General features: G+C 54.8%; 13 protein-coding genes across 13 annotated transcripts; 7 read left to right on the forward strand and 6 right to left on the reverse strand.

Annotated features, from left to right (window-relative positions):
- Positions 1-364: 364 nt before the first annotated feature.
- Positions 365-812, reverse strand: GMORB2_7745 (chitin synthase; the record flags this gene model as incomplete). The annotated part of the gene is made up of 2 exons (XM_035469710.1): positions 365-682; positions 795-812. The coding sequence occupies 2 exons, from the start codon at positions 810-812 to the stop codon at positions 365-367; spliced, it is 336 nt and encodes a 111-aa protein (XP_035320804.1).
- Positions 813-848: 36 nt separating this feature from the next.
- On the forward strand, positions 849-1,501 carry GMORB2_7746 (UDP-glucose/GDP-mannose dehydrogenase family, central domain; the record flags this gene model as incomplete). The annotated part of the gene is made up of 2 exons (XM_035469711.1): positions 849-902; positions 1,169-1,501. 2 exons carry the CDS (start codon positions 849-851, stop codon positions 1,499-1,501), a joined length of 387 nt encoding a protein of 128 aa, XP_035320805.1.
- Positions 1,502-2,347: 846 nt separating this feature from the next.
- On the forward strand, positions 2,348-3,358 carry GMORB2_7747 (1-phosphatidylinositol phosphodiesterase; the record flags this gene model as incomplete). Its single annotated transcript, XM_035469712.1, has 1 exon — positions 2,348-3,358. The coding sequence occupies one exon, from the start codon at positions 2,348-2,350 to the stop codon at positions 3,356-3,358; it is 1,011 nt and encodes a 336-aa protein (XP_035320806.1).
- A 570-nt stretch (positions 3,359-3,928) lies between these two features.
- Positions 3,929-4,390, forward strand: GMORB2_7748 (uncharacterized protein; the record flags this gene model as incomplete). Its single annotated transcript, XM_035469713.1, has 2 exons — positions 3,929-4,024; positions 4,133-4,390. 2 exons carry the CDS (start codon positions 3,929-3,931, stop codon positions 4,388-4,390), a joined length of 354 nt encoding a protein of 117 aa, XP_035320807.1.
- Positions 4,391-4,496: 106 nt separating this feature from the next.
- Positions 4,497-5,670, reverse strand: GMORB2_7749 (homoserine dehydrogenase; the record flags this gene model as incomplete). The annotated part of the gene is made up of 2 exons (XM_035469714.1): positions 4,497-5,557; positions 5,634-5,670. The coding sequence occupies 2 exons, from the start codon at positions 5,668-5,670 to the stop codon at positions 4,497-4,499; spliced, it is 1,098 nt and encodes a 365-aa protein (XP_035320808.1).
- Positions 5,671-6,439: 769 nt separating this feature from the next.
- Positions 6,440-7,459, forward strand: GMORB2_7750 (uncharacterized protein; the record flags this gene model as incomplete). The annotated part of the gene is made up of 1 exon (XM_035469715.1): positions 6,440-7,459. The coding sequence occupies one exon, from the start codon at positions 6,440-6,442 to the stop codon at positions 7,457-7,459; it is 1,020 nt and encodes a 339-aa protein (XP_035320809.1).
- Positions 7,460-9,295: 1,836 nt separating this feature from the next.
- GMORB2_7751 (Basic region leucine zipper) lies at positions 9,296-10,821 on the forward strand (the record flags this gene model as incomplete). Its single annotated transcript, XM_035469716.1, has 2 exons — positions 9,296-9,304; positions 9,496-10,821. The coding sequence occupies 2 exons, from the start codon at positions 9,296-9,298 to the stop codon at positions 10,819-10,821; spliced, it is 1,335 nt and encodes a 444-aa protein (XP_035320810.1).
- Positions 10,822-12,626: 1,805 nt separating this feature from the next.
- On the forward strand, positions 12,627-13,321 carry GMORB2_7752 (Acetyltransferase (GNAT) family; the record flags this gene model as incomplete). The annotated part of the gene is made up of 2 exons (XM_035469717.1): positions 12,627-12,873; positions 12,981-13,321. 2 exons carry the CDS (start codon positions 12,627-12,629, stop codon positions 13,319-13,321), a joined length of 588 nt encoding a protein of 195 aa, XP_035320811.1.
- A 188-nt stretch (positions 13,322-13,509) lies between these two features.
- Positions 13,510-14,845, reverse strand: GMORB2_7753 (tRNA (cytidine32/guanosine34-2'-O)-methyltransferase; the record flags this gene model as incomplete). Its single annotated transcript, XM_035469718.1, has 2 exons — positions 13,510-14,630; positions 14,743-14,845. 2 exons carry the CDS (start codon positions 14,843-14,845, stop codon positions 13,510-13,512), a joined length of 1,224 nt encoding a protein of 407 aa, XP_035320812.1.
- A 1,203-nt stretch (positions 14,846-16,048) lies between these two features.
- On the reverse strand, positions 16,049-17,350 carry GMORB2_7754 (Fungal specific transcription factor domain; the record flags this gene model as incomplete). The annotated part of the gene is made up of 1 exon (XM_035469719.1): positions 16,049-17,350. The coding sequence occupies one exon, from the start codon at positions 17,348-17,350 to the stop codon at positions 16,049-16,051; it is 1,302 nt and encodes a 433-aa protein (XP_035320813.1).
- Positions 17,351-18,740: 1,390 nt separating this feature from the next.
- GMORB2_7755 (MFS transporter, DHA2 family, glioxin efflux transporter) lies at positions 18,741-20,741 on the forward strand (the record flags this gene model as incomplete). The annotated part of the gene is made up of 6 exons (XM_035469720.1): positions 18,741-18,935; positions 19,010-19,291; positions 19,360-19,689; positions 19,773-19,844; positions 19,931-19,953; positions 19,997-20,741. The coding sequence occupies 6 exons, from the start codon at positions 18,741-18,743 to the stop codon at positions 20,739-20,741; spliced, it is 1,647 nt and encodes a 548-aa protein (XP_035320814.1).
- Positions 20,742-20,962: 221 nt separating this feature from the next.
- On the reverse strand, positions 20,963-22,747 carry GMORB2_7756 (amidase; the record flags this gene model as incomplete). The annotated part of the gene is made up of 4 exons (XM_035469721.1): positions 20,963-21,078; positions 21,132-21,272; positions 21,335-22,406; positions 22,469-22,747. The coding sequence occupies 4 exons, from the start codon at positions 22,745-22,747 to the stop codon at positions 20,963-20,965; spliced, it is 1,608 nt and encodes a 535-aa protein (XP_035320815.1).
- Positions 22,748-23,183: 436 nt separating this feature from the next.
- Positions 23,184-24,696, reverse strand: GMORB2_7757 (Fungal Zn(2)-Cys(6) binuclear cluster domain; the record flags this gene model as incomplete). Its single annotated transcript, XM_035469722.1, has 2 exons — positions 23,184-24,541; positions 24,642-24,696. 2 exons carry the CDS (start codon positions 24,694-24,696, stop codon positions 23,184-23,186), a joined length of 1,413 nt encoding a protein of 470 aa, XP_035320816.1.
- Between the last annotated feature and the right edge of the window lie 982 nt (positions 24,697-25,678).

A 25,678-nucleotide genomic window follows, 5' to 3' on the forward strand; every position in this document is an offset into this window, starting at 1 on the left:
GGGGGGGGGGGGGGGGGGGGGGGGGGGGGGGGGATATACAACTGGAGACTTTTCTTACCCGGCAAGCAATTGTCCTTTTCGGAAACATTGGGCCCACCACGGCGCATCGCCTTGAATGAGCTCGTAAACGCAATCCTTGTCGAAGGTGATGTCTCCGTCCATGCCGCAGAGGTAGTCGACCGTGTCAAGTCCATAGTCGGTCATGATACAGCCCGGGATAGTTGAAGAGATCAGGGTTGAATATTGTAAAAAGTGTTACCAGACCTGTTCTTGTAGTACCGGAGAGGAATGATCTGACAGAGCACAGACTGTCGCGCTTTTCCTGACTGTACCGGTTGCCAATACCGATGTAGGGAACGCCCTGCTAGATGCCATGATGAACTGTGCAGGGAGTGAAGAAGCCGTATCTAGCGCAGTAGCCGTTCTGGAAAACTTCACCGGTGCCGCCGGCGAACAATTCGTCGAGAAGAAAGTCCTGCGTGTTCTTGGTCTCACCAGCAGCCTGGACGTCGCCATCAACAATCACCATGATGATCTTCTTATGGCCCTCCATCTTGATCTTATCTATGAGAGAGCCAGGGGACGTTTCGAGCTCGACCCTGTCCTTGCTGTAGCGGGGGAGGATCATGACAAGCTTTGAGCAGTCACCGCTTCTCGCGGCCAAGGCGAGGACGAGCAGGGGCTTGAAGTGGGATGCCGGACGATCTGAACAGTTTGGGGATGATCCGACAGAACAATTGGCTCAATCTTGCGGCGATGCTATCGGGTGACTGTCCAACGCGGAGAACACAAACGGGCTTGGATCGGCCCATGGCGGAAGGCGTCATCGGTTTCAAGCTGACAGACAGATGAGGATGTTCTTTCTTCTCCGTCTGGCTTCCTTCTTTTCACCTTCACTTCCGGTAGATTCAACTCCGAGAGAGATGGAACTGGTGTTGCCTGAAAACAATTAAACACACACACACACACACATATATATATATATATATAATTGCCTGTCACTCAAATCATGAAAGACCATCACCACTCCATCAAACCATCATTTCACACCCACTTTTTCTATTCTGTCTCACATAACCTTTCCACTATACACGTATATTCTGAGACATACATACACATATCGAAACGATGCTTCAATGGAACCGCAGCTGAAGAGGGTTTATCCCAGCTCGCCCGTCGCCGAGTTTTCAGAAAGAAGCCCCGCGTCCTGGTCGTGGGCATCGGTTTCAAGGTTGGCCAGTCGACGCTCAGCAACTCGCCCGGGCTGGACGTCCTCGAGCGCCTCTCCATGAGTGGTGAGGTCGAGGCCATATTTGCAGACACGTTGGTCTCACAGGGCATGATCCCACATATGCCAAGGCGCGGGGATGAGGTGTGGACTATGCAAGACTTACAGGCCTCTGACACAGTCATCGTCACCGTACGCCAGGTTGGCTTTGACTCTGGTGTCCTCCACGCCATCCCTTCTTCAACAAAGATTGCTTGTCTTTGCAGGCAGTAGCCGGCCTGGCTCTTCTCTTCTCTGTTTCATGCATGACTTCTTTCCTAACTGTTTGGAATTCCATCTTATTTCTTTCCTATTCTCCGTACATGCCGCGGAGATTTGCCGGTCTAGTCTTGTGTTTACAGATTAGCAGTGGGAAAGACATGTTGGTAAGTGGAGGAGTACACATCACACGTAGACTCATTATAATTACTATTATCGGCCTCATTACAGGCCTTACTACATGTTAGAATTTATTTGATCTTATTTGACGGGTGCTGTATGGAAACTGTAATGTCTTCTCTATAAGAACATGTTCTCGTCAGACTTGTCCCTTGTGTCCTGCACCCAAAGCACTGATCAAATCTCGTTTCTCCTTCCCTCCTCCCCTCTTCCCCTGCATTCCATCCAGTTCCAAATTATCTTGAAAATCCAGGCTACGCGCATCGGTATAGTGTCAGTGGCTGTGGCGATGTCCTGAACGCGGCTGGAAGACTAGTCACGCCCTCTTCTACTTCGCTATCATATCGCAGGTATCGTGAGGTTTCGGGGTCACGTTGCCGAGTGGACTAGATGATTACGGCAAAGAGGCTCAGTATGATGTATTGAAGTCAATATTCCGAATGACTTTCAAGGTCGGTCATGGGGGATAAGCTGAGGCGCACTTGCATTCAGTCTCTCGTGGATCTCAGTCTGCACCGTGGTTGAAGCAATAGACATTGGTCGGTGCTTGGTGATTAGGGTGAGAACGACGGCTATATATACAAGCATACCCATCCGTGTACGTGCTGGATGACCAAGGCGAGCCTCTGCACTTAGACCGAACCACTATCTCAGAAACACAGAGAACCCGCCAGTTTCGCCATGCGCCTCGCTCAGATCCTTCCTTCCGCTGCCTGGTGCGCCTCTCTGGCGCATGCCGGCAGCTACTATGGCTACGAGTCATCAGCCTCGTTTGAGGTGAACGGCTACAAGGCGAACGAATGGATGAAGATCATAGAGCAGGACACGTACATATCTGCCCTGTCAATACCGGGGACGCACAACACCATGACGTACAACCTGACGGATCCAGTGTACCAGTGCCAGAACCTAGATCTGTCGACTCAGTTGGAAGCGGGGATACGTTACTTGGACATCCGCGGGCGGTCGGTGGGCGGCGACCTCTACATCTACCACGGCAACGTGAGCACGGGATTCATGTTCAGGGACGTCTTGAACGACGTCTTCAGATTTCTGGGAGACCACCCGAGCGAGGTCATCATCATGCGTATCAAGGAGGAGGGTCCACGAATCAACACCGAGATCAGGTTCGAGGACGCCCTAATCCACGACATCGCCGAGCCGTCACCGCTGTACCGCCTGGCCGGCAAGCTCCTCCGCATCCGCGACGACGGCGACTATAGCCCCATGCCGACCCTCAAGGAGGTCCGCGGACAGGTCATGATCCTGCAAGACTTCCAGACCGTCGCGGGCCCCGAGAAGTACGGGAACGAATGGGCGGGCCACGAGATGGAGCTCCAGGACAGGTGGCAGGTTGAGGACGTCGACCACCTCGAGGACAAGTGGCAGGCGGTAGAGGAGACCCTCGAGAAAGCCGCCTCCTTCCAGACGAGCGGGAACGACAAGCTCAGAGTCTCCCACCTGAGCGCCTCATCTGGCGTCCTGCCCATCGTCGCTGCTGCCGGCCCCATCAGACGCCAGAACGCCAACGGCACCGCCATCGAGGGCATGAACGACAGGACTGCAAAGTGGCTCAACCTTAACCCCAGCCCCCGCGTGGGAAAGACTGGGATCGTCGTCGCCGACTTCCCTGGCAAAGAACTCATCAGCGCAATCATCTCTCGCAACGAGTATATAATCGATCCTGAGTAGAGGCACCGCGTGAGCGATGGGGCGCAGCTCGGGACCAGGCCAGCCGAGATGTTTTGGTGGGAAAATATACCTTTTGAGAGTCTCTTCTCTTCTTCTTGGTCCCTAGAGTCAGTACTATTATGTCTTGATACCATGTATGGATACATACATCCAAAGCAATTAAGAAATGGGGGCGTGGACAGCCCCATTTCGAAGTTGGTGACACGAGTAGATTCCTGTGCCTATTCCTGTTCCCGTTTCTGTCTTGCCCCGTTCTCTAAATTCTTAGCTAAGCTGTCAAGGTGATGCATTTTACCGAGGCACACAGTCAAATCCTACGGAGCGATCGGATCCAGGATACATGCATATGCTTGTTCAACACTCGAAGCAGCTTACGAGTACGGCTGACGGGAACTCGAAATCATCCGTTCTCTCTCGACCCAATCATCCATCATCCATCCTTGCCACCATTCACGCGTCGCAGCACGCACCCATATCTCCATCACCGCCCATTCATCCATCCACACGCGCTATATCCCACATCGACAGAGCTACTATCAGTAGAGTACGAATAGAGTTGACAAGTCCCAGATGGACCAGTCCCCCGGCCATGCGACCTGGTGGTCCCCGGCCAGCCTGTGGGTGCCTAACACATCACTCGTCGTCCGTTCCATTTCGTGGGCTTGCGTAAGTTTTCTTCTGCTGTCATGCTACTTCCCAATACCTACTTCTTGAACTTCGATCCCCCGGGGCGCCATGCGAAGCCACGTGCGTGTTGCTGACCCTGTGCAACAGCTAGGCTTGGGAATCCTCTTCATCGGACCGTTTGCCTTCCTCATCCTGCTCGACATTCTCCTCTGGCTATGGCGCACTCTTGGAGGCATTTTGCCTTTCACCGCCACGACGCCGCAGCCGCAGCCGCAGCCGCAGACTGTGCCTCCACCGCCGACGAGACGAACTGACGATGACGAAGCGACTACGACAACAGCCGCGACAGCCTCTGGCGTAAATGAAAGAGATACTACTACGCATAAACGGACGAGTGCAAAATGAGAAAATTACCGGCCGCATCTCGTTGCTCAACTTTATTTGTTGCTATGTTTTACTCGAGTTCCTTGCCAGACGTGTTTTGGGGCGGCAGCTCCTCCCTACACATCATCTACGCAATCTGAGACAGGACCTTGATCAGGTCGGCGGTCACGCCCATGGCCGTGACATCTCCGCCGGCGCCGGCGCCCTGGACAATGAGAGGGTTGCTACCGTAGCGCTCGGTGTAGAAGTTGATGATGTTGTCGCTACCCTTGAGGGCGGCGATGGGGTGGGAAGCGTCGAACTTCTCGAGACCGACCTTGACCGACTTGGTGGCCACGTCGATGCTTCCGACGAAGCGGACAACCTTGCCGGCCTTCTCGGCCTCGGCCTTGACCTCCTCCATCTGGTTGTCGAACTCAGGGAGCTTCTGGAGGAACTCGTCACCCGTGGCGCACGACTCAAGCTCCTTGGGGATCAGGCTCTGGACAGGGAAGGCCTCAGGGGACTCGACGGGGATGCCGGCCAGGCGGGCGAGGATGGTGAGCTTCCTGGCGACGTCGAGGCCGTTGAGGTCGTCGCGGGGGTCGGGCTCGGTGTAGCCCAGGGCCTGGGCCTTCTTGACCTCGTCGGACCACTTGCCGCCTCGGCCCGAGGTGGGGGCGAACGAGTTGAAGAGGAAGGACATGGTGCCGCTGAAGACGCCCTCAATCTTGGTCACCTTGTCGCCCGTGTCGACGAGGTCCTTGAGCGTAGAGATGACGGGGAGACCCGCACCCACCGACGACTCGTGGTACACCTTGGCGCCTGACGTCGAGGCCGCCTTGAAGATATCGTCCCACAGCTTGTACGAGCCCGAGAAGGCCTTCTTGTTGGGCGTCACGATGCTGATGCCCCGGCTGATGGCGAGCGGGTACAGCTCCGCCACGTCCTGGGAGCTCGTGTTGTCGACCAATATCACCTTGGCGGGGGCGTCGGCGAGGTACTCGACCACCTTGGGCAGGGCGAGGGGAGCCTTGGACGAGGCAGACAGCGCGTCCGTCACGCCGTTCACCTCCACGGCCGAGTAGTCGTCATTGTAGAGGGCCTTACGGCTCGTGGCGATGTAGGCCAGCGTCAGCTTGGGCGAAGGCTTGCGGGTGGCCAACGACTGGAGCTGCGATAGGAAACACTTGCCGACACCGCCGACGCCTGCAAAAGGGTTATCAGCGGGGCAGCTCTCGTCCTCTAAAGAATACATGTTCACAATGTCATCGATCTAACTTACCAATGATGGCGATATAGACCTGGCTAACCGAAGACATTGCGGGCAAACAGCAAGCGATCGGCTTTGTTTCTTTGTTCTGGATGATGGATGAGAAAAATTGGGGGTCCGATGGCGGGGCAGCGTTGGCGTGCTTGTCTCCCCCAGTTGACCCCTCCTCTGCAACCTCCTGAGGGTTGGAGAAAGAAAAAAAAATCACCATACCACACGTCATGCCAGAAATGTGAAGAACGTTACTACCGTCTATAGCCTGACTGCACCACTAGGCCAATGCGACTTCAATGTCGAATGCTTGGGATTTCAATATTCCATGCACGGACACTCCCGGTCCTGTAGGATTCAGTGAGAATGGCACTTTCTACGTAGAATAGCAACCGAATTTGCTCAATTGCTCAAGTTTCCTCTCGATGGTTAGTACCGGGTAAGCGGTTAGGCAGCTTGCTCGACTGCCTAGCCGCGAAGAAATAGTTGAGGCCGAGGTTAATCATCCATAAGCGCTTTGGAGTGCTTCTAGATGGGCATTGAATATGTCGTCTCTTGCGACATTGTCATCCTCAGGTTATACCCGTTGGCATTGATGTCCTGTAGCTTTGAATGCTGCCCAAGGGGCATGTGACGTTGCGACACTCCCTTTATTTACGGTGTACCACTAGCGCGTACCCAGTCGCCACACTTTCCCTCGTACCTGGTCAACGTTGAAGCCATCAAGAGCGACTCACATATGGATAAGCAACTACATCTCATCATCATCCATACATTGCTTTTGAATATACTCCTCTTCCGCTAGGGATCTCGTCGCATACATCGCCATGCCTCAGGATGCCAACCTGTACGGGCAGCGTGCGCCCAAGAAGCAGAAGCGCGGCACCAACCTGTCGTCGTCGCTGGATTTTACGGCCCAATTGACATCACTCATGGCCAACGCGACACCATCGTCGGGCTCGTCAGGCGGACGAGCACGGCCCTCCAAAGAAGCCAAGAGTGACATATTCCGAGGAGCCGGCAAGAAGAAGAAGAGACGCCTTGAAGGGGGCGACAGCAGCAGCAGTGGTAAGCTAAGGCTCAAGGAGGTGACGGGGACGGAGGAAGAAGCCCAGCAGCACGCGCGGGCGAAGCGCAAGCTGGAGGAAAAGGCACGGGTGTACGCGGCCATGAAGAGGGGGGATTACGTGGCCAAGGAGAACGAGGCAGCACCCTTGGTGGATTTCGACCGGAAATGGGCAGACAAGCACGACAGATACAACGGGTACGCGAGCAGCACATCGGCGTCCTCGGATGACGACGACGACGACGACGACGACGCCACCGGAGATGGAGATGAGATGGTCGAGTACGAGGATGAATTTGGCCGTCTACGACGCGTGACCAAGTCGGAAAAGGAGAAGATGGAGAGGCGGCAGAGGAGAGGGCTTCTGGGAGCAGAAGAGCTGGAACGCATGTCTGCGCGGCCGAGCGCGCCGACCAACCTGATACTCGGAGACGCCATCCAGTCCCTGGCCTTCAACCCAGACGACCCGGACAAGATGGAGGAGCTGGCACGCAAGCGCGACCGCAGCGCCACGCCTCCAGAGCTCGAGCACTACGACGCGGACCACGAGGTGCGCAACAAGGGGACGGGCTTCTACAAGTTCAGCAAGGACGAGGACACGAGGGCCAGGGAGATGGAGTCGCTGGCCGAGGAGCGTAAGAGGACCGAGGAACTGCGCAGCGACAGGGAACGGAAGCTGGAGGCGCGGAGGAGGGAAATTGAGCAGCGCAGGAGAGAAATGGCCGGCAGGAGAGCGCAGAGACAGGCTGACAGTTTCCTGGACGGGCTCGCCAATGCTTGATCCGGGCATGCTCGGGTGGAAGGCAGGCAATACGGAGCATATTATCGCGCATCACATTCACCACCAGTCCACGATGATGATTGACGGTCAACAAGAGTGGCGATAAACAAACGCCGAGTATGGGCATGGGCATGGGCATGGGCATGACATTGCATGTAACTATTCATCGTGTTCAGTATTCTTCCCTTGTTTCGAGGTACGAGCCCACGTTTCAACACAGACGCGGTGACACACCTGCCCTACTGGCCGTGTGGAGAAGGCCCGTGCGCGGCATCGGCAAGCTGATTTAGGACTGACTGTTTCCCACCGGGGAAGGACTCTCTGGATTATACTAAATAGTGAGGTCAGTAAGCCAGTCAATTACAGGTAATACGGGCGTAATGAATCCCTACGGCGTTTCAAACGGCGCATCGCGTGCGTGCATCCGTTATTGTCGAGACGTACAGCAACGGTTGTCGTCGGCAGCCCATGCTTTGAAATCCAGCGTTGTGTCAACAGGATGATGCTCGAAGGGGCTCATCACGCATCCTGTTGTCGGCATCGGCGGACGAATGGCTGGTGGATATCCGGCTCTCGCATGCCGCTTGTGGGATCGTACAGTCTCGTCCGAGGCAACAGATCACTACCACTAGCGAATAGACTGGCCGTCGCCGGTCCTATTGCAACCTGTTCACAACTTCTCGGCCGCTTGGGAAGAAGTGTGGTGGGGCGACGGGACGTTGGTTTTTGCTCGAGTGAGACTTTATTCCTGGGCTCTCCCGCCTTTTCTTCCAACTGTCTTCTCTTCTCGTGCGGTAAATAGGCGGGGCATCTCTCTGGTGTGCTGCATGCCCGTAGCCGTAATGTGTACATATACTCATACAATGTACTACAGTCCTACAGGCAACACTACCGATATTACTCGTTTTCCTTCGGAGACTGTTTGAGGACATGCACGACGCGCACACTGTTGCGTAGTTCACGAGGTCAGCAGCATGCAAAGTATGCAGGAAGAGCGCCAGGGGTGGGGTGGGGGGAGGGGCCGGGTAGAAGAACCTCGACAAGGCATGGGATCCATCCAGCGTAAATTGCAAAGTCTTCGATCCCAGGCTCAGAAGTAGGCTCCCATAAAATTCGACCAATGATACACCACCGTGGCTGCATTTTCTATGGAGAGGAAAGGTGTGACTCACACGGTCAAATCGAGGCTAAACCCCTACGAGTAGAAGCGCTCTGAAAAGGTGAAAACCCTGCCCAAGGTATTACACCCAGAGACCACCGAATGCGTCGGAGGGATTTGCGAAAAGGGCCCTGTAAATGAGGGCCCAGAGGGTTATCCTGTTACTGGAGGGCATTTGCTAGGTAGGTACGGGCCCGGGCTGGCTGTCTAGCTACCTGTACGAGTAAAAACTCCGTAGTCGTATATCAGTCTATAGATGGGCCCCTCCCAGCAGGGCGCAATAGACAAGTAAGCTAGCGACGCCCCTTTTGTTAACATAGGACCGAGTACGAGTGTCGAGTGCTGTACGAGTATTTGTACTCGTATGCTGTGATAAAATGGCCCGAGTTTGCAGTATTATTGGTTGCGGTACTGGTGCTGTGAATGGCGAGTGGTACATTGATTGTCATTGTCGGGATGGGCAGAGAGCGTAGGAATATCCACGGGTGCGATACGAGTCCGTACGATATTATTACAGAGTAAAAAGAAGTGAAAGAAAAAAAAAAAAAGAAGAAGCAAAAAAAACACTGGACCACCAAGCACCCCGCAGGGTTTGCATACGCTCATGTTAGACTGTTGCCTGCCCTATTACTGCCCTGTTTACAGCCCTTAGTGACCCACCTCAGCACACACTGCACATGCCTTGGGTTTCGGGCTTAAAATCCCGGACTTCCCGCTTTCCCTGGGCTCCGCCTCTTTTCTTTTCTTCCCCTTCTCCTTCAACCCCCCAATACTCATACAAATCATCACATCAAGTTCATCGTCACGCCTCGGGCCGCCGTCAACATGCGCTAAATCATCCGCTCTCCCAGCGTCTTTCCCCCTCAACAACGTCAAGATTCAGTCTCACGACTTCTTCAACATAAACTCCACTCCAACCCGTTCAGGTCACCACCCGGTTGATTTGAACTTCAGCATCACGGACTCGTCCAACAGCTCCAGTTCCTTCACTACCGCCAACATTTCAGGCACAGACTTCCCAGTCTTCACCACGGATTCCCAGTCAACATGGCCTCCTCAACCAGCTTCCAGCCTGCCGGCACAACCCGAGCACCAGCCGCAACCCAACAACCAGGACTTTGTCTTGTTCGACAGCCCTCAGCCGCCTGCGCAACCGCCCCCTAATCGATCTACGTCCAACTCGCTGTCTAGCCAGCGACGTCACTCGTCCCACAACAACCGCGTCCCCTACCAGTCCCCAGCAATCCAGAACCAACGAGTGGCCCAGATCATCCAGGCTACAGGTCATCAACAACAGCAACAGAATCAACAGCAACAGTCTCCTTCCCCCGTCAACGCACGTCCTTCCGGTCACAACTTTTACGCCTCGTCGGCTCCTCCCTCCATCGTGTCGTCGAGCAACAACGACTCGAACGCGCGGCCCGCAAAGCCCCCCGTGCCCCTTTTCCACCAGAGTGCCGGTCTCACCACAACCGCCGCAAAGATGATGAACGCGGCCGATGTCGATCTGGATGAGTTCGCCGCCTTTGAGAATGGAGGCTATACAGCCTTTTCTTCTCCGGCGGTGGCCACCAACCTCGACTTCTCGGGCAGCGCCTCGAGCTCCATGACCAACTTTGTTACCGTCTCACCACACGATCTGCTCGTCGCCGACAGCTTCATATCTGCCCCCAACTCGTCAGCCCTCACAGCCCTGACGTCGCCCTCCATCAACGAGTCTCCAGACTTTGACTCGTACGATGTGTCGCCCAACTTTGGCAGCGCCGATTTCGAGTACCCTCCCACTGACAACTGGTACCCACTCTTCCCTCCTACCGACGCTGGCATCCCCGAGCAGCCCAAGAAGGTGGAGACGTCCCCTACGGAGCGGTCCGACGACCTCGACGCTGCCGAGCTTCGCTCAATCAGCAGTGCCCGACGCAAGTCGGGTACATCGCCCACCACCACGACTGGCGCTCCCCGTCACTCTTCTGTCTCTGGTGTCAACGCGCGTAAGCGTGATAAGCCCCTGCCACCCATCATCATCGATGATCCCTCGGACACCACGGCCATGAAGCGGGCCCGCAACACCCTTGCTGCCCGTAAGTCTCGCGAGCGCAAGGCTCAGCGACTGGACGAGCTTGAGGACAAGATTGCCAAGCTCGAGGCGGAGCGTGACCACTGGAAGAGCATTGCTCTTGGCCAGTCAGGCACTGAAAACTGAAGAAAAGTCTGCTTAATTTGTCCTACTCATTCTTTTGTCTCTCTGTTTTAATTATTTGCACGGCTGAGTGTTTGAATGAATCCGTGGTGTCTACAGATAAGCCACGATGAAATATTGTGTTTTGCTCGAATGATTCTTTTTATTCTCCTTGGAACCAAATTTAGTGGCCCAAGGGGCTTTGCTTTCCTTGTGCGGTTCGACTCGTGTCTATCTCGTCCTAGTTTGTGATAACTCTGCAACCGCTTTTTTTCAAACTACGCTTTTTTCAAATCATTTCGATCAATGCCATAGTGTCCCATCTGGTGAAGTCGTGTTACCACTACTAGTATTACTGTACTGCCTGGTAGGTACGAGATTATCTAGCAAATCTAAAGTCCAAGCACGTTAGATTGGATCTCTTGTCAAGCCACACCTGTCACCGGCTATCCTATCTCCCATGTCGTCTGGAATTCAACTTTGTATGAGTGGGCGCTGATTAAGTCTAGTCATGGTCTCAAATTTGGGTTATCACGTCCTGGGAAGTCTAGACCATGCGACAAGATGGATACCTACCGTAGATGGGGCAAACCACTACATCGTTGGAAAACTTTGCAATTATGGTGTGTAGGTTTGAGGTATTCACATAGTACCCCTCTGGTAAAAGAAAGACCAATGATCCTAAAAATGAAAATAAACAAAAAAAAAAAAAGAAGAAAGAGAGGAGCAAGAAAAAAAATTGAATCGACACCGACGTGATTCGAACACGCGCGGGCGAACCCAACACCTTTGAATTGCTTTCTCGGTTTATCCTCGAACCCGGGAGGGTACCGAGTTGTCCGTCTAAATAGCAGGGTGCCGCCTTAACCACTCGGCCATAGTGTCTAGTACTTGTTGAAAAAATAGACGGTAGAGTAGGACTATAGACCAATTCAGGTGAAGGGGTTCGCTCACCAGCTAACATCCGCGCACGTCAACTTCTCTCTTTACCTCTCTCTCCGATTGTTCTTCCATTATTTTCAAGCGTGCTTTGGGATCATGATTTAAACGTCCTATTACGACAATACAGCTCGTTTTTACTTTGGTCACTCTAACTCCAGCCCGCATGCACCTTGACCTCGTACACTTATGATCCATCACACGCTATGCCTCGTGGAGGCTACATCAGAGGTGTCATTTTGTCTCTCACCTCTCTATGGATGGGGGTAGAAACGCCGTTGGCAACTGGAATCACACATCTAGATACAAAGCATAGAGGAACTTTTTCTTCTTTTTTTTCTTTTTCGGGTTTCGGTATCATTAAACCTTGTAGTCTCCTCTTCTCGGCATCCTTCCCTCCCACCTCTGGTGGAAACCCTGGTGTACAAGGTTCAAAGGCTGCAGGAACAGACGTGCTTGGCAGTATTATGATGACGACGTGGTCATCCAGTCAGTCCCAACTCCCATGTAATACTCGTACGAGGGGCAGCTGATCGATGTTCTGTGTGTGGCGCCCGGCAACAGCCGTCGATAGCCGTACGCACCAGACACTTTGTTCCAAATGTCTCCGCCCCCGTGCAGACCTACTTGTCTTGGGTTGATGATGGACTTGTGTGGAGGGAGGGAGGGGAACACGGGATGTTTTTTTCATTCATTCACAACTTCTTTCTTCTTCACCATCTCGCTTATTATCCTGGAGCCCTCCTCAATCTTGGGACTTCTTTCTTTCCCATGGGGTGATATACGCATAACCACGAGGCAGAGCCCCCTTAACGCCAGACATCATACTTCTTCTACCAAAGGTGAGCGGAAGACGACGAACAAAAAGACGAATAGGAGGAACCGAAATCATGGGCCTCGGATCGAGTACGTCGCAGACCTCACACCCTGAGGGTGAACCCCGATATTGGTACCGCGACAACTTCTTCATGACGACCGACAAGTCCCGTCTGGACGCCAAGCTGGTCAACGACGTCTTTGACTCCGACTTGATGTGGTGGAACACGGCGCTGGAGCCGGACCAGATGACCAAGATGCTGGACAACTGCCTCACCCTGGCCGTGTACTGGGTTCCCGAGACGGAGGCGCACATGAAAGGTGGTGCTGCACTCCCAGGATATATAACCCACCCCCCCTCCAAAAAAATAAAATAAATAAACAGTTCGCTGTTTCCTTCCATGGGCTAACACTTGTTGAAATAATAGAACACGGTGCCCCGCGACGGCAGCAAGGCCAGGATATTCAGTTTGTCGGCTTCGCCCGCCTCGTGACCGACTACGTCACCTTTGCGTACCTCACCGACGTCTTTGTCCTGGACGACTACCAGCGCCGCGGGCTGGCGTCGTGGATGATGCGGGCCATTAAGGACGTGGTGGACGGCTGGCCAGATCTGCGGGGGCTGATGCTAATGACGCACGACGAGGCTGCTGCGCGTATGTACAAGTCCACACTTGGAGCCGTGCACTTTGACGATGGCCCCTCGGCTGGGCTGACGGTGCTCGAGATGGCTGGGCGGGCCGAGAAGCCGATACCCAAACAACACTGAGCGTGTTTGGCCGGAGACTGTCGGTTATGACATAGCTTGCGTCTTGTCTTTTGTGTGCCTTGTTGTCTTGCCCCCCTCCCTCCCCCATCCATATACTTGCTCCCTGATGCTCTCCCCCCCTCCTTCTTGTCTGGTCAGATATAAAAAAGAAGAAAGGTTTCTCTGAGAGCCATGAACAATTAATATCTTCACTTTTGGGGACCACTGGACAGGGCAGCACGCAGTTCAATAGCGCGCTTGTAGGGTGGCGCAATGGGCGGCTGCACGGGATCAAGCGAGACGTAGTCCTCCGGCAGCTGGTATGACGCGTCCGAGTCAAATGCCGACAGGTCACCGCACGCGACAAACGGCGCGATCCAGCCGATGCTTCTCTGTGCTGAACCATCACCGGTGGCCTCGTCGTAAGCCTCAATCTCGACGATACCGTCATGGCCACCCAGTCCTGTTGAGAGGGCGGTGGCGGCAGCTGAGCCCCAAGTCCCCGTGACAGGATCCTGCAAGAGGTCCTGTCCAACAATGGGCCGTTGCATCTGCCGCTGCTCAAGCATACGGTCGAGTCGGCTGCCGACACCGAGCGGCTCTTCTAGGCTGGCACGGAAGCCGGGAGGCGGGCGGAAGTTGATGCACACGATGAAGGCCTCGATACTGCTGGCGCGGCTGGAGCGGGGTTTCGCGACGATGACCTTGTCGAAGAAGATCTTGAGCTGCGCGTAGAGCACGTCGACGTTGCGGCCGCGGAAGATCTTAGCAACGAACTTCCCACCGGGCTTGAGCACGCACAAGGCCAGGTTGAGCGCGGCGAAGAGCAGCTGCGACTGGACGTAGATGTCCAGGTCGTGCAGACCCGTTACGTCGGGTGCTCCGTCGCTGAGGACGAGGTCGACCGGGTTTGAGGCCTGGCTGTCGGTGCTGGCACCGCCGCTCGCCTTCTTGGCGTCGTAGTCTGGGTCCAGGGCCGAGAGGAGCAGGGGCACGGTGGCTGGGTGCGTGATGTCGGCTCGCAGCGTCGTGATGCCCGCCAGCGGCGAGATGGGCTGCAGGTCGATGGATACGATCTTGACGTCGTCGCGCGGCTTCGACTCGACCTGCTCCTGCGACAGCTGCTCGTCCAGCTTCACGCTATCTGACTCGGAGAACAACTGGGGCACGACGCCCAGCATCTGCTGCCGGAACTGTGCCCCGCGGTCCTGCCATGCTGATCGGCCGAATTTCTCGCCCTTGATGAGGACGCGGGATAGGACCTGAGACCAACTTCCCGGAGCGGCGCACAGGTCGACGACGCGTGAGACGTTGGCAAAGAGGTCGAATTCTGTGGGTTGGAGGGGTAAAGTCAGTATTACACAGAAGAGATAAATTTTTTTTTTTAAAAAAAAAAACCCCCCCAAAACAAAACAGTACAAAAAGACTGTCCAAGGACTTACCCTCATCGAGCTGTAGGAGCTTGAAGGCACTGCGGGCACGCCATCCCTGCTCCTTGGCTAGACGGTAGTAGGCGTCTCTCTTGTCCTTGGAGGATTTGCCCATGACGTTTATGGCTTTCGTGGACGAATTTGTGCCGCTGCTTGGGAAAAATTGAATGAATCCCTCCCCCCCTCCACAATGAAAATCTCCAAGATGGTGGGGTCGAAATGTGTGACGCTGCCACCGACGCAGCCTGAGTCCACCGTTCTCGATCACGTGTCACCATAGCCAGAGCATTTACATGTACACAATTCCCACCGGTCGAGTATCGCTCTAGGTCCTACTTGATCGTAAACGTCTATTACGATCACTGTTCCTGAAATGCCTGTCATCTGACCTGGGGCAACATTGATGCACGAGGATACGCCTGGAAGGAAAATATCAGCTGCACACCAACCCTCACGGATACAGAATCACATCGCCGAGGCATCACAGGCACCCACCCCTCTCTGAACACTTCCACATACTCTGATGCTACCTCAACCAATGTAGTGTGCTGGTTCATCTAGCCGGTGGGAGGGGGGAGGGTGACAGCTTGGTAAGTTAGCTCTCGCCAGCCTTTCTAGGTTGTCGCCAAAAACACCAATGGCCGCCAGCGGATGCTGCTGGTTGCGAGTGCATGTCTGCCAGCATCCGCCCAAATCACGTCAAACGATGCAGTGCCCCTTTGTCGTCGTAGATCATGACAATATTGGAAGTAGGGGGTGGTACTCCGTACTCGATAGATGGCGGATTAGACGGCTCAATCGACTTGGAACCAACAAGGAAGATGTCCATATGTTGGCCGACGTTGCAAAATCAGCATGGCCGGATCTGGGCGGGAGTCTGCTGGCTTTGGACGACAATGCAGGCAATGGACACAGAAGAAAGGGACGGTGACGTGTAATACCCACCTGTTTCAGGCGTCAGGTGTCAGAGGAGAATGTACAGATTATATTGGTATTCATAAATCTAAGCAGTTCGGCTGTCATCGGTGTCGTCGTGATCGTATCCTCGGCCCACATTCATTTACACCAGGCACCTAGACGCCAGTCAATCAATGTATGATACTGTCGTCCATGGCTGGGCCACAGGGCCATGTGTTTCGACCAGCACTGGTTCCACCATCTCGCATTCGTGTGTATTGGTTAGTTAGATAGATCATCATCACCTTCATGCTTCCTCTTGTGCGTGCACTGTGCCTCCCCTTTGGTGCCCAACGTATGCGTACATGTAAATGTAACACGTCGTTACTCAAATCCTAGTAATACCATGGGACAGCCCTGATTACAGGAAGTTCACCCCTGTTACGTTGTAGAGTGTCCCCCAGTACGCATCATCCCAATCAATCATTTCCGGCCTCACCAGTTCGTCCAAGCTATGCCGTTCACCACCTTCTCTCGTAGCTCTAGCAGCCTGCAGTGTCTGGATATACGGGGGGACCTCGATGTCCTGAGTTATTCTCGGCTCCTGGACCCGCGCATTCCAAGCCTCGAGTACCAGGTCACCCATCGCGACGCAGAAGCTGCTGTCTGAGCCGAAAGTCGACCCCTGGCACGTAGAGTAGATCTGTCCGACGAGCTTCCACGCCTTGTCGGCCTTGGCACCGAGCCTCTGTGGTTGTCTGAGGTCGCTGAGTACGTAGATTAGGGCATCCATGTCCAGCCTACCAGCCATGTGGGCGTAGAGACGACTGCTAAAGACAGTCTGGGAGATGGCGGCTCTAGACTCGAGAACTTGCAGGGCCGAATCAAACCAGGCATCCAGTTCTTCCTGGTCTACCTCGTGAGGGTCAACGGAGTCCCCCCCCGAAGACTTCGGTTCAAGACGTTTGCGGGGATGGTTCGCCTTGAGTCGCATATTGGAAAAAAATGACCTGATCAGGTTCAGTGCCAGGAAGTGCAGGGGGATGCGGTCGTCGAGGAACCTTGTGAACCTGGCATCGATGTGCCTCTGTAGGTCGTCAATGGTTTCGTTCAACTCTCCAGTAGTCAGCCTCTTGATAGAAGCGGTGGGGTGGAGGCTTTGGAAGAGCCTCTTCCCTCTCAACGATGTCTGGATCCACTGTATTGCCTCGAACTTGATGAGCGGAAACAGCATCTCGGTAGGACCGGGCTGGGCGACGGGCAACTCGGCCATGGCGGGATGCAGATCGGCATCGTTGACGTTGAGAGGCGCCCGAATACCAGTGTGGTCCGTGAAGGGTGGCTTGGCATGTGGGATAAGTAGCGAGACGCTGCATATCTCGAGGCCGCGGAACTGCCACCACAGGCGCACACGCATCTCGGTCTCGAAAACCGTTATGCTCGGGTCGTCGGTCGTCGGTGGGAGGCCTATGCACTGGGCAATCCTGCTGGCGATGGCGATGAGGCTAAGGGAGAGCTTCGAATCCGTGTCGGAGAAGAGGTAGAGCACGAGGGCCTGCAGGACCTCAAAGTCTCTGGTTGTGAAGATGTCGGCTAGCACGAGAGCCCGCAACGCTGCGATTCGATAGCGTTCCAGGAGGCTGCTGCGGGACTCGGAAAAGATACTGCTGCACTCGGATGACGATACGCTCGTCATTGCCAGTGTATATATAGCAAACACCATGGCTTGGTGAGCCGTGCCGAGCCCCTTGGGGTCCCAGCTGGCTTGGAGGATGTGCTTGTGTAATGACGGTGCGTGGGCAAACTTGATGAGGGGGTCAACCCTCTCCTTGTACAGGTCCCATAGGCGGTAGATGTGCCTCGGTTCAGGATGCAGTTCACTTAGATCAGGACTATTCACAGTGAGTATCTCGTGAAGTGGCGGCGCAGGATGTAGAACTGGGTCATCCTCGTTTCTCATGAATTGAGTGGGTGGGAATTGTAGCTGTCAGACAAAGAGGCTTGTCAGCACATCCGAGCTTCTCAAATACCATCAGAAGTGGCAGAGGTAACTGACCTCGGGCCTGAGATTCATCCAGAGTGGACTTGTGTGTGCGTGAGCTCCCTGCTCCAAGTTGCGTCGATTTCCCTGATCGTGGCAGGAATATCTCACCTTTGCAGAACCTCTGTGGTTGCTGTCGTGGTGGATTGTGCAGACCTTGTATTGGAGGGTGTGTCCCCAGGCTTGATCTTGGCCTTCCCTGTATTCGACGGCACCTCTGGAGGCATCCAGACGTTGGAAGACTGCGTAAAGTCCAGACCATGTTTCTGCATGAGAATCTCATACTGCGCGAGCCGGGCTAACAGCTCATTGTCCGTCGCCGTACGCCTCGGTCTCCTTTCGGAGCGAAGACTATACAGACACTCCTCCCCAGCTTCTCGACAATGCGAGCACGGATCGAGTCTGTCACACTTGACTTTGCGGCGAGCACAAAGGGAACATGCACGCCGACGTGAGCGTGAAGGTGCAGGTAGGGAGACCGACTGCGATGGTGTCTCGACCATAACTCTTCCCAGCGATTATATTCAGTTTCCTTGAACTTGTAGAGAGATTCACGATGGACAATATGAAGGAAATAAAATCAATGAAAAAAAAAAAAGAAGCCTATGAAGCACACGTTGAACGGCTCGTGATGATAAGACTGTGAAGGCTTTCACTGAGGTCGAAGGTGAGACCGTCGAAAATCCGGTCGGACATTTCGGCACACAAACGTGGTTAAGCGCCGGACGGTACCCTGCATCCAATCGGGAACTCTTTGCCCGAGCCCCATACTCGACGGCCCCGTCATATACAAACATGGCCATCACGGGCTTTGGACAATGCGGAGATTGAGTCTCTCAAGTGCCGAAGAGAAGTTTATTCCCATTTACATATAGAGCTGTGAGCTGAACGGTGCCATGTCCCCTTTCTCGACGCACTATATGTGTAGTACGACCCATCATAGCCTGCCATGTAATACATACACATACGTTCTTTCATGACTACAAGTACAACCACGTCCCGACGGCTTATTTCTCGCTAAGCTCATCTCTCGTTCTCTCCATTACCAGAATTGCCTACCAGGGATACCATAATGGCATCCGAAGAGGCACGGAGGTCGGTGGATAGCCACCATCCGACCTTGAGCACACCACAATCCCAGGACCCCGAAAAGAGCTCCGAGAATGACGCCAAAGTCGAGAAAGTAGAAGAGGAAACATACCCTTCGGGGTTGAAGCTGCTCATAATCATGGCTGCACTGCTTTCAGCGGTTTTCCTCGTGTCTCTTGTTAGTCTTGAATCACCTCCCACCCCAGACGCGCCCTTCTCTGGTGCGCCTTCTGATTGACGAGTGCGACACAGGATCGAATGATCATCGCGACAGCTATCCCGAAGATCACCGACGATTTCCATTCGGCCGACGACATTGGCTGGTACAGCACGGCTTTCCAGCTCACAGCATGCTCATTCCAGCTACTCTACGGAAAACTCTACACAACCATGAACGTGAAGGGTGTCTTCCTCACTTCCCTGGCCATCTTTGAAATCGGATCTGCGATATGCGGCGCGGCTCCGAATTCGATCGCCTTCATCATTGGCCGCGCGATTGCGGGAACGGGGACCGGAGGGCTCGTGAGCGGCAGTGTAAGTCTCAGATGAATACACACCCTTGGGCCCCGGGGTTAGAAAAGGCTAACCTCTCTTCCTGATAGATGTCTCTTATCGTCTACACCGTACCACTCCACAAGCGCCCTATGTACCAGGGTTTCTTTGGTGCCATATCCGGTGTGGCTTCCGCGGCCGGGCCGCTTTTCGGCGGCATCTTCACGTCCAAGGCCACATGGAGGTGGTGCTTCTACATAAATCTACCCCTAGGTGCATTGGTCGGCATGGGAGTCATGTTTTTCCTCCAGGTTCCGAAGGCACCCGAGATGTCTCTCAGGGACAAGCTAGCCCAGCTGGACTTTTATGGTACCGGCTTGATTCTGCCTGGTGTCGTCTGCCTCGTTCTGGGGTTGGAATGGGGAGGCACCACTTACGCTGTACGCAACAGAAACCAACCCCAACCCCCCGGCTTGCAATTTCGCGTCTCACTCGCTGACCATTGATACCTGAAAACACATAGTGGAACAACGGCCGTATCATCGCCCTGTTTGTCATTTCTCCGCTGCTACTGATCGCGTTCGGCCTGGTCCAGGTATATCTCCCGAAAACCGCCACTTTGCCCCCTCGGGTGATGAAGCAGCGGAGTATTCTTGCCGGGTGTTTCTCTTGCGTCTGCAGGGGATCAAGCATGATGGTGTTCAGTAAGTAACGGCGCGTTCATCCTCATATGGTGTATCTCTGCAGGTCCGAGGCCAACAACGAGTTTCTAGTGTTCTATATACCCGTCTGGCTGCAGGCCATCCGAGGCCTCTCGGCCGTACAGTCGGGTATACAAACCTTGCCCATGCTTCTCCCCATGTTTGGTGCCTCTCTTGTGGGGGGCATACTCATCAGACGCATTGGCTATTATACTCCCTTCTCCATCCTGGGGGATGCAGTCGCAAGCGTGGGTGCCGGCTTCATCTACACCCTCACTGCCGACAGCTCAAAGTCCCAGTATCTCGGCTACCAGTCAATATACGGTATAGGCCTCGGGCTTTCGTTCATGGCGCCTAACATTGCTGCGCAGACGGTACTTCCCAAGAGGGATGTGCCCATTGGCATAGGGTTGATATTCTTCTCCCAACTGATTGCACCGTCTATCCTCGTTCCCGTGGCACAGACCGTGCTCAACACGCAGCTACAGAAACAGCTCTCTGGTCTCCCGGGTCTCGACAAATTCTCACTGGCGGACGGGGGTGTAACTTCGATAGTCGACCTCTCCCCATCCGTAAGACCACAGGTGATCCGTGGCTATGCCAAAGCTCTTCAGCACGTTTTCATGGTGGGCTTGATCGTGACATGCATCAGCATATTCGGGTCGCTTGCTTTAGAGTGGAAGAACACGAGGGAACAGCTGAACGAGAAGAAGAAGCTGGCCGATTCCAATGCTCCAAATGAAGAGGTGGAGGCAAAGTTGTCCATTTCAGGTGGTCAAGAGAAGCACTGAGCGGCGAGGTAGATGAAAAGATCGGAGGACCTGGTGTAGAATCCTACGGCACTTTCATGGTAAAGATGGAAAAAGGTCTGTATTGCCATGTATAATTAATCTCTGTATCATACTTGACAAGAAGCACGTCACGTTCATTTTCGCCGTCCGATGCTACTACCATGACATATGGCTAGTTGAATCGTCCTCCAGTAATCCAACCCACATCGATATCTCGGTATTCAGGCAGACAAGGCTGAGAGAACAACCTTTGTCATGGCAAGAACTTTTTCTTCCTCCAACCGCCTTGCTGCCAGCTGAAGGTTGATGGGCAATCCATGAAACGTCTCGGGATCATCTAGAATCCAGTCAGTCAGCGTGGCGATGATGATGTCGAAATGGACCACATACAATCCTCAGTGACAAGCCTGTCGTCCTCGCTTAGATACTCGGTTCGCTCTTCCTTCTCATCCGTGTTCTTGTCAACGGTCAGCCCCGTTGGAAAAGAGACGACGGAGTAGTCGACCACGTTAAAGACGCCGGTGTAGCCAACTGTACAAAGTTAGTGTTGAGCCAGCCTTCTCTTCGTTTCGGAAGTCACACGTCTCTCTTACAGTTTCGTGTTTCCCCATGCTTGACAGCAACAGACGGCATGGTAGGGCAGAGGATCGCGTCGATCCCAGCGGCATTCCAGCGGTCGAGGTAACGGTTCTGGAAGGCACTCCGTTCCAAGTGCAATTTCCACATATCAGCGGTTCCGAGCTCCTCGGCCTCTTCATACGCCTTCATCTCGGGCCGCCACGGCTCTCCGCCGCGGAGAACCTCGTGGCGGATGGTTAAGCCTCCGTCGGCCAAGAACATGCGACGAAGAAGGGAGGCTCCGGCCTTTTGATCGACGGGGTCCCAGTCGATGACCGTATGGCCGGCGGCCCGCAGTTTATCGACGGCGGTACGTAGACCACGCGCAATCGGAGGCGCAGGACGGATGACACCGTCGTCCCAGAGCACGGCAATCTTCAAGGAAGGAGGCAGCGGCTCCACGGGCCGCCAGGGGATGGACAGGCACTTGGCATCGTACAGCCAGGGCTGTCCGGCCAGAACGGCCTGCGTATACATGGAGATATCGTCAAGCGTACGACCCAGGGGACCGTTGACGGACATGACGGCCTCTTGACCCGGCATGCCGGAGCGACAGTTGCGCACTGGGAAGCGACCGCCGGATGCGCGCAGGGTGAAGAGACCACAGCAGGCGGCTGGAATGCGGAGGGATCCGCCTATGTCGGTGCCCACACCCAGTGGGCTGCCACCAAAGGTGATCAGAGCTGCCTCGCCTCCGGAGCTGCCGCCGGGGGTGACGCGGCGGTTGATAGGGTTGGTCGTGCGTCCGAAGACGTTGTTGACCGTCTCGGCGATCATCATCGCAGTGGGCACATTGGTCTTGACGTAGAGGACGGCGCCGGCAGCCTCCAGGATGGTGACGAGGGCGGCATCGGAGCTGGCCGGGTCGGAAACGTGCGAGGTGAAACCGACGGTGGAGTCTAGACCTCTCACGTTGATGTTGTCCTTGAGAGAAATGGGGAGGCCGTGGAGGGGGCCTGTGGGCTTTCCGGTGCGTGCAAATTCGGCATCGAGCTCCTTTGCGCGGGCGAGTCCACGCTCGAAGCAGTTCTCGGAGAGACAGTTGGTCTGAAAGTCAGCTATCGTCCGATCACCCGTCTTCCTTGACCAGATTTTGGGTCCCGGCTCACTAGCTGGTGCGCCGCGATTGCGCGTTTATAGAATGCTCGTACGGCAGCTTCTGCCGTCACCTCACCAGAGGCCAACCTCCCGAGAAGCTCAGTAGCAGTAGCACCTGTTATGCTGAGCTCTTCGGCAGTGAACCAGCCCGATGTCTGCGGCCACTCTCGGACGTCATGCTGGGAATCTGGCGGTAGCACTGTGCCGGGAACAAGAAGGTCTGCCGGGAAGCTTGCAAGAAGGGCGGACCGCTTCTTGGCACCGATATCATTCCAGGAAACGACAGTCATGATGCTGATACTGATGGTGTGGTCACCGGTGGTCTTGCCAAGGATTGTCTATAGAATGGTGAGACGGGAGATAAAGGAGGAAGAAGAAGGGGTGTCTGCTGCTGTCAACACTGCCAAGCAGCTTGCCAATACCGTCGAGAGAAGAGGAAGCGAGTAAACGCCCATCGATGCCGCTCTCATTGCGAAGGCAACCCCGGCACTAGTGAACACTATAAATAACATCCACTGTATGCATATGCACGTATCTGTCGACGATTTGTTTCGTTTCCTTATCGGGACTGGCCTCAGATGGATCTCTACCCCATAATACATCGACTTGCACGTATGACTAGGACCACTCGGTTTGAGAACAGGCATGATTACATTGTCGTCGTTATCAAAATACATGTATCGACTATGAACCCACCGCCAGGAACCATGTCATTCCCCGGAATAATCACGCATACCGGTTCTTATCTTGGCCAGCTCCCAATAGGCCTATCTGCCGCCAGTGTTCCTCACAACGCAGCAACCCGCCCGAGTATCTCGAAATGCCGGCACGCCTGCAGTTGAGCCAATACTGGCGCACAACATGGCAGTGATTGGGTGTAGATGCATGCATCCCCGCAAGATAGGCCGGAACGGCCATGTGAATGTAAAAGCGCGACGAGTGCGGCGCTGCCGCTAGCAGTTCGCAAAGCTTGTCCTCTACGGCAGCTATGGTGGCAGCTAGATCGGCGGCGGGCACGTCCTCGTCCGCGGCAACACGGCCGAGTACAGCCAACGCGGCCCCGCAGCGGTGGAGGTCCCCCCATATGCTAGGCATGCTGTCCTCGGTGCTCGCGTGGGCCGAGCCACGTGGACCGACCTCTGTCTTCACCTGGAGCAATTGCTCCATCGCGCGCAGACAGTTCCTCGTCAACTGACGGTCTCGGCTGTCTGCCTTGGACGCGTCTACGTACATGTCCATCGCACGCGCCGGGCACCCGATAATGTGAAGGAGATCGTTGTCGATGACGGCTTCAATGTGCCAGTCGTCAAATATCAGGTTGCATCTCTCCTCATCCTTGGTGTGACGTTTGGTGTTCCCGGTGCTGCGGCTGTTGCGCAGGACGCAGCTCGAGATGTCATACCACACGAGGCGTGCCAGGATACCGAGCAGGCCCGGTACAGAGGCCGAAAGCCTCAGGATATCGTCGCTGGTGCGACAACCGTGACGGTCCAGCAGGCCCCGCGCACCGTGTACGTGGCAGGGCCAATCGCCGAAGGAGGCGGTGTCGCACACCTCGAAGACGGCGAAGGCGGCGATGCCAAGAAATGCAAAGGGGTTGGCAGTCTCGATCGCCTGGTTGAGGTTTGCCAACGCCACCAGGCGGCGGTGCACCATGTCGACCGAGTCACTAGGGGGCGCGGCCTCGGCAGATGTGTCGGCGGCCGTCTCCCCGGGCACAGAACGGCCATGGGACCACGCTTGGATGAAGACGCAGAGGTTCGAGACAAGCTGCACGGTTTCCGCTGACAGGTGCTGGCTGCTAACCAAGCCCTCGTCTGTCTGTCCGGCACCGGATGCACTGTTCTCGGTCTCCAAGATCTCGTCGCAAAGCTCAGAGAGGCGTATTATCAAACTGTGCCTGTCGGTTTCGGGCCATATCCGCTGTCCTTGGAGCCGCAGGGCGACAGACTGAGACAAGAAGGGCGATCTAGACAGCGTCGCCGGCGATGGTACGGAAGATCCGGCGAGCGACGCAAGTGGCGAGACGGAGGTGTACAGACCCGGCTTGGCAGAGGTAACAGGTGGCGAATCCCAATCATCATCTAGAGAGCCGACGTCTGATTCTCGCGGCCACGTCTTGGGAGCTCGGAGAATTCTTCTCCTCTCTTCCCGGCTCACTTCTCTGCGCTCGGCAGTCCATACGACGCGTTGTGGGTAGTCGCCACATGGCAGGCCTGCCTGTACACATGGCAGACATCGCGGTCGATTGAGGTCGCATTTGAGTCCACGTCGCCTGCAAGTGAGGCAATCCCTATCTCGGCGCAGGCCGCGAGGCTTTCCGCGTTTGGTGGCTGGGGCCATGATACATGTAATACCACCCTTGTCTGCCTGTCTGCGGTTGCCATACATATTACATGCAGCTAGGTGAGCAGGTGGGCAACGGAAGGGAGATACCGTGAGATGATTGAAGTAGTGTCAGTGTGTACGCATGCAATCAAAGAGCCGACCTCTTGAGCGAGAGAGGAAAGGAATCAACGCGAAGCCGGTACAGTCACTTTTTTTTTGTGTCAATCTACAATCGGCTCCCGTGACGGGACGACGGGGCCTTTTATCTAGATAGATGCCTTGCCCAAAACAGAAGGGGAACAGACGACCTTATCTGGACCCCGCTTTCGGGTTTGGATGCAAAGATTCAGATGGGAAGACGAGTATTGCGCTGGCAACTCCGACCCCGACTTCCGGATGTTAATTTCCTCATGTAGTATTCATGGTTGCTATTCAGAGCTGATCCCGCCTTGACCTAACAGGTGCCTAAACAGTGTCCGATCTACACCAAAGTATATGTAGATGATAGGCCCTATAAGATTAGTAACTCCGTAGTTTTGCTTTGAATCGAGCATCCAGATACGATGGCTATTGGTTACCGAACATGGATATGATGCAATACTATGCAAATCATCGGCTTAACAGGTCTAGGGGTCTACAGCTTCCGACAACGTAGCTCTAACCTTCAAGCTTGAAGCTCCATACGTGGTTATGAGGCCACGGAGTGATGTACATGTAGGAGATGAATGGTGGTGAATGCACGTCTCGCATGGGCGCTTGCGTGTACAGCTGGTTCGCCTTCTACACCCCCAAGGTCACGGGTAGTCCCTGAGGAGACCGGGTCTTTCTCTCTGATGCCATGGTGAACAGGACCTGCCGTCGTTGCTGCAGGGGGCAGAAAGTCGAGGCCGGCA

This window comes from Geosmithia morbida (genome assembly GCF_012550715.1).
Source record: "Geosmithia morbida isolate 1262 chromosome Unknown scaffold_9, whole genome shotgun sequence".
In the NCBI taxonomy this organism is placed as follows: Eukaryota; Fungi; Ascomycota; class Sordariomycetes; order Hypocreales; family Bionectriaceae; genus Geosmithia; species Geosmithia morbida.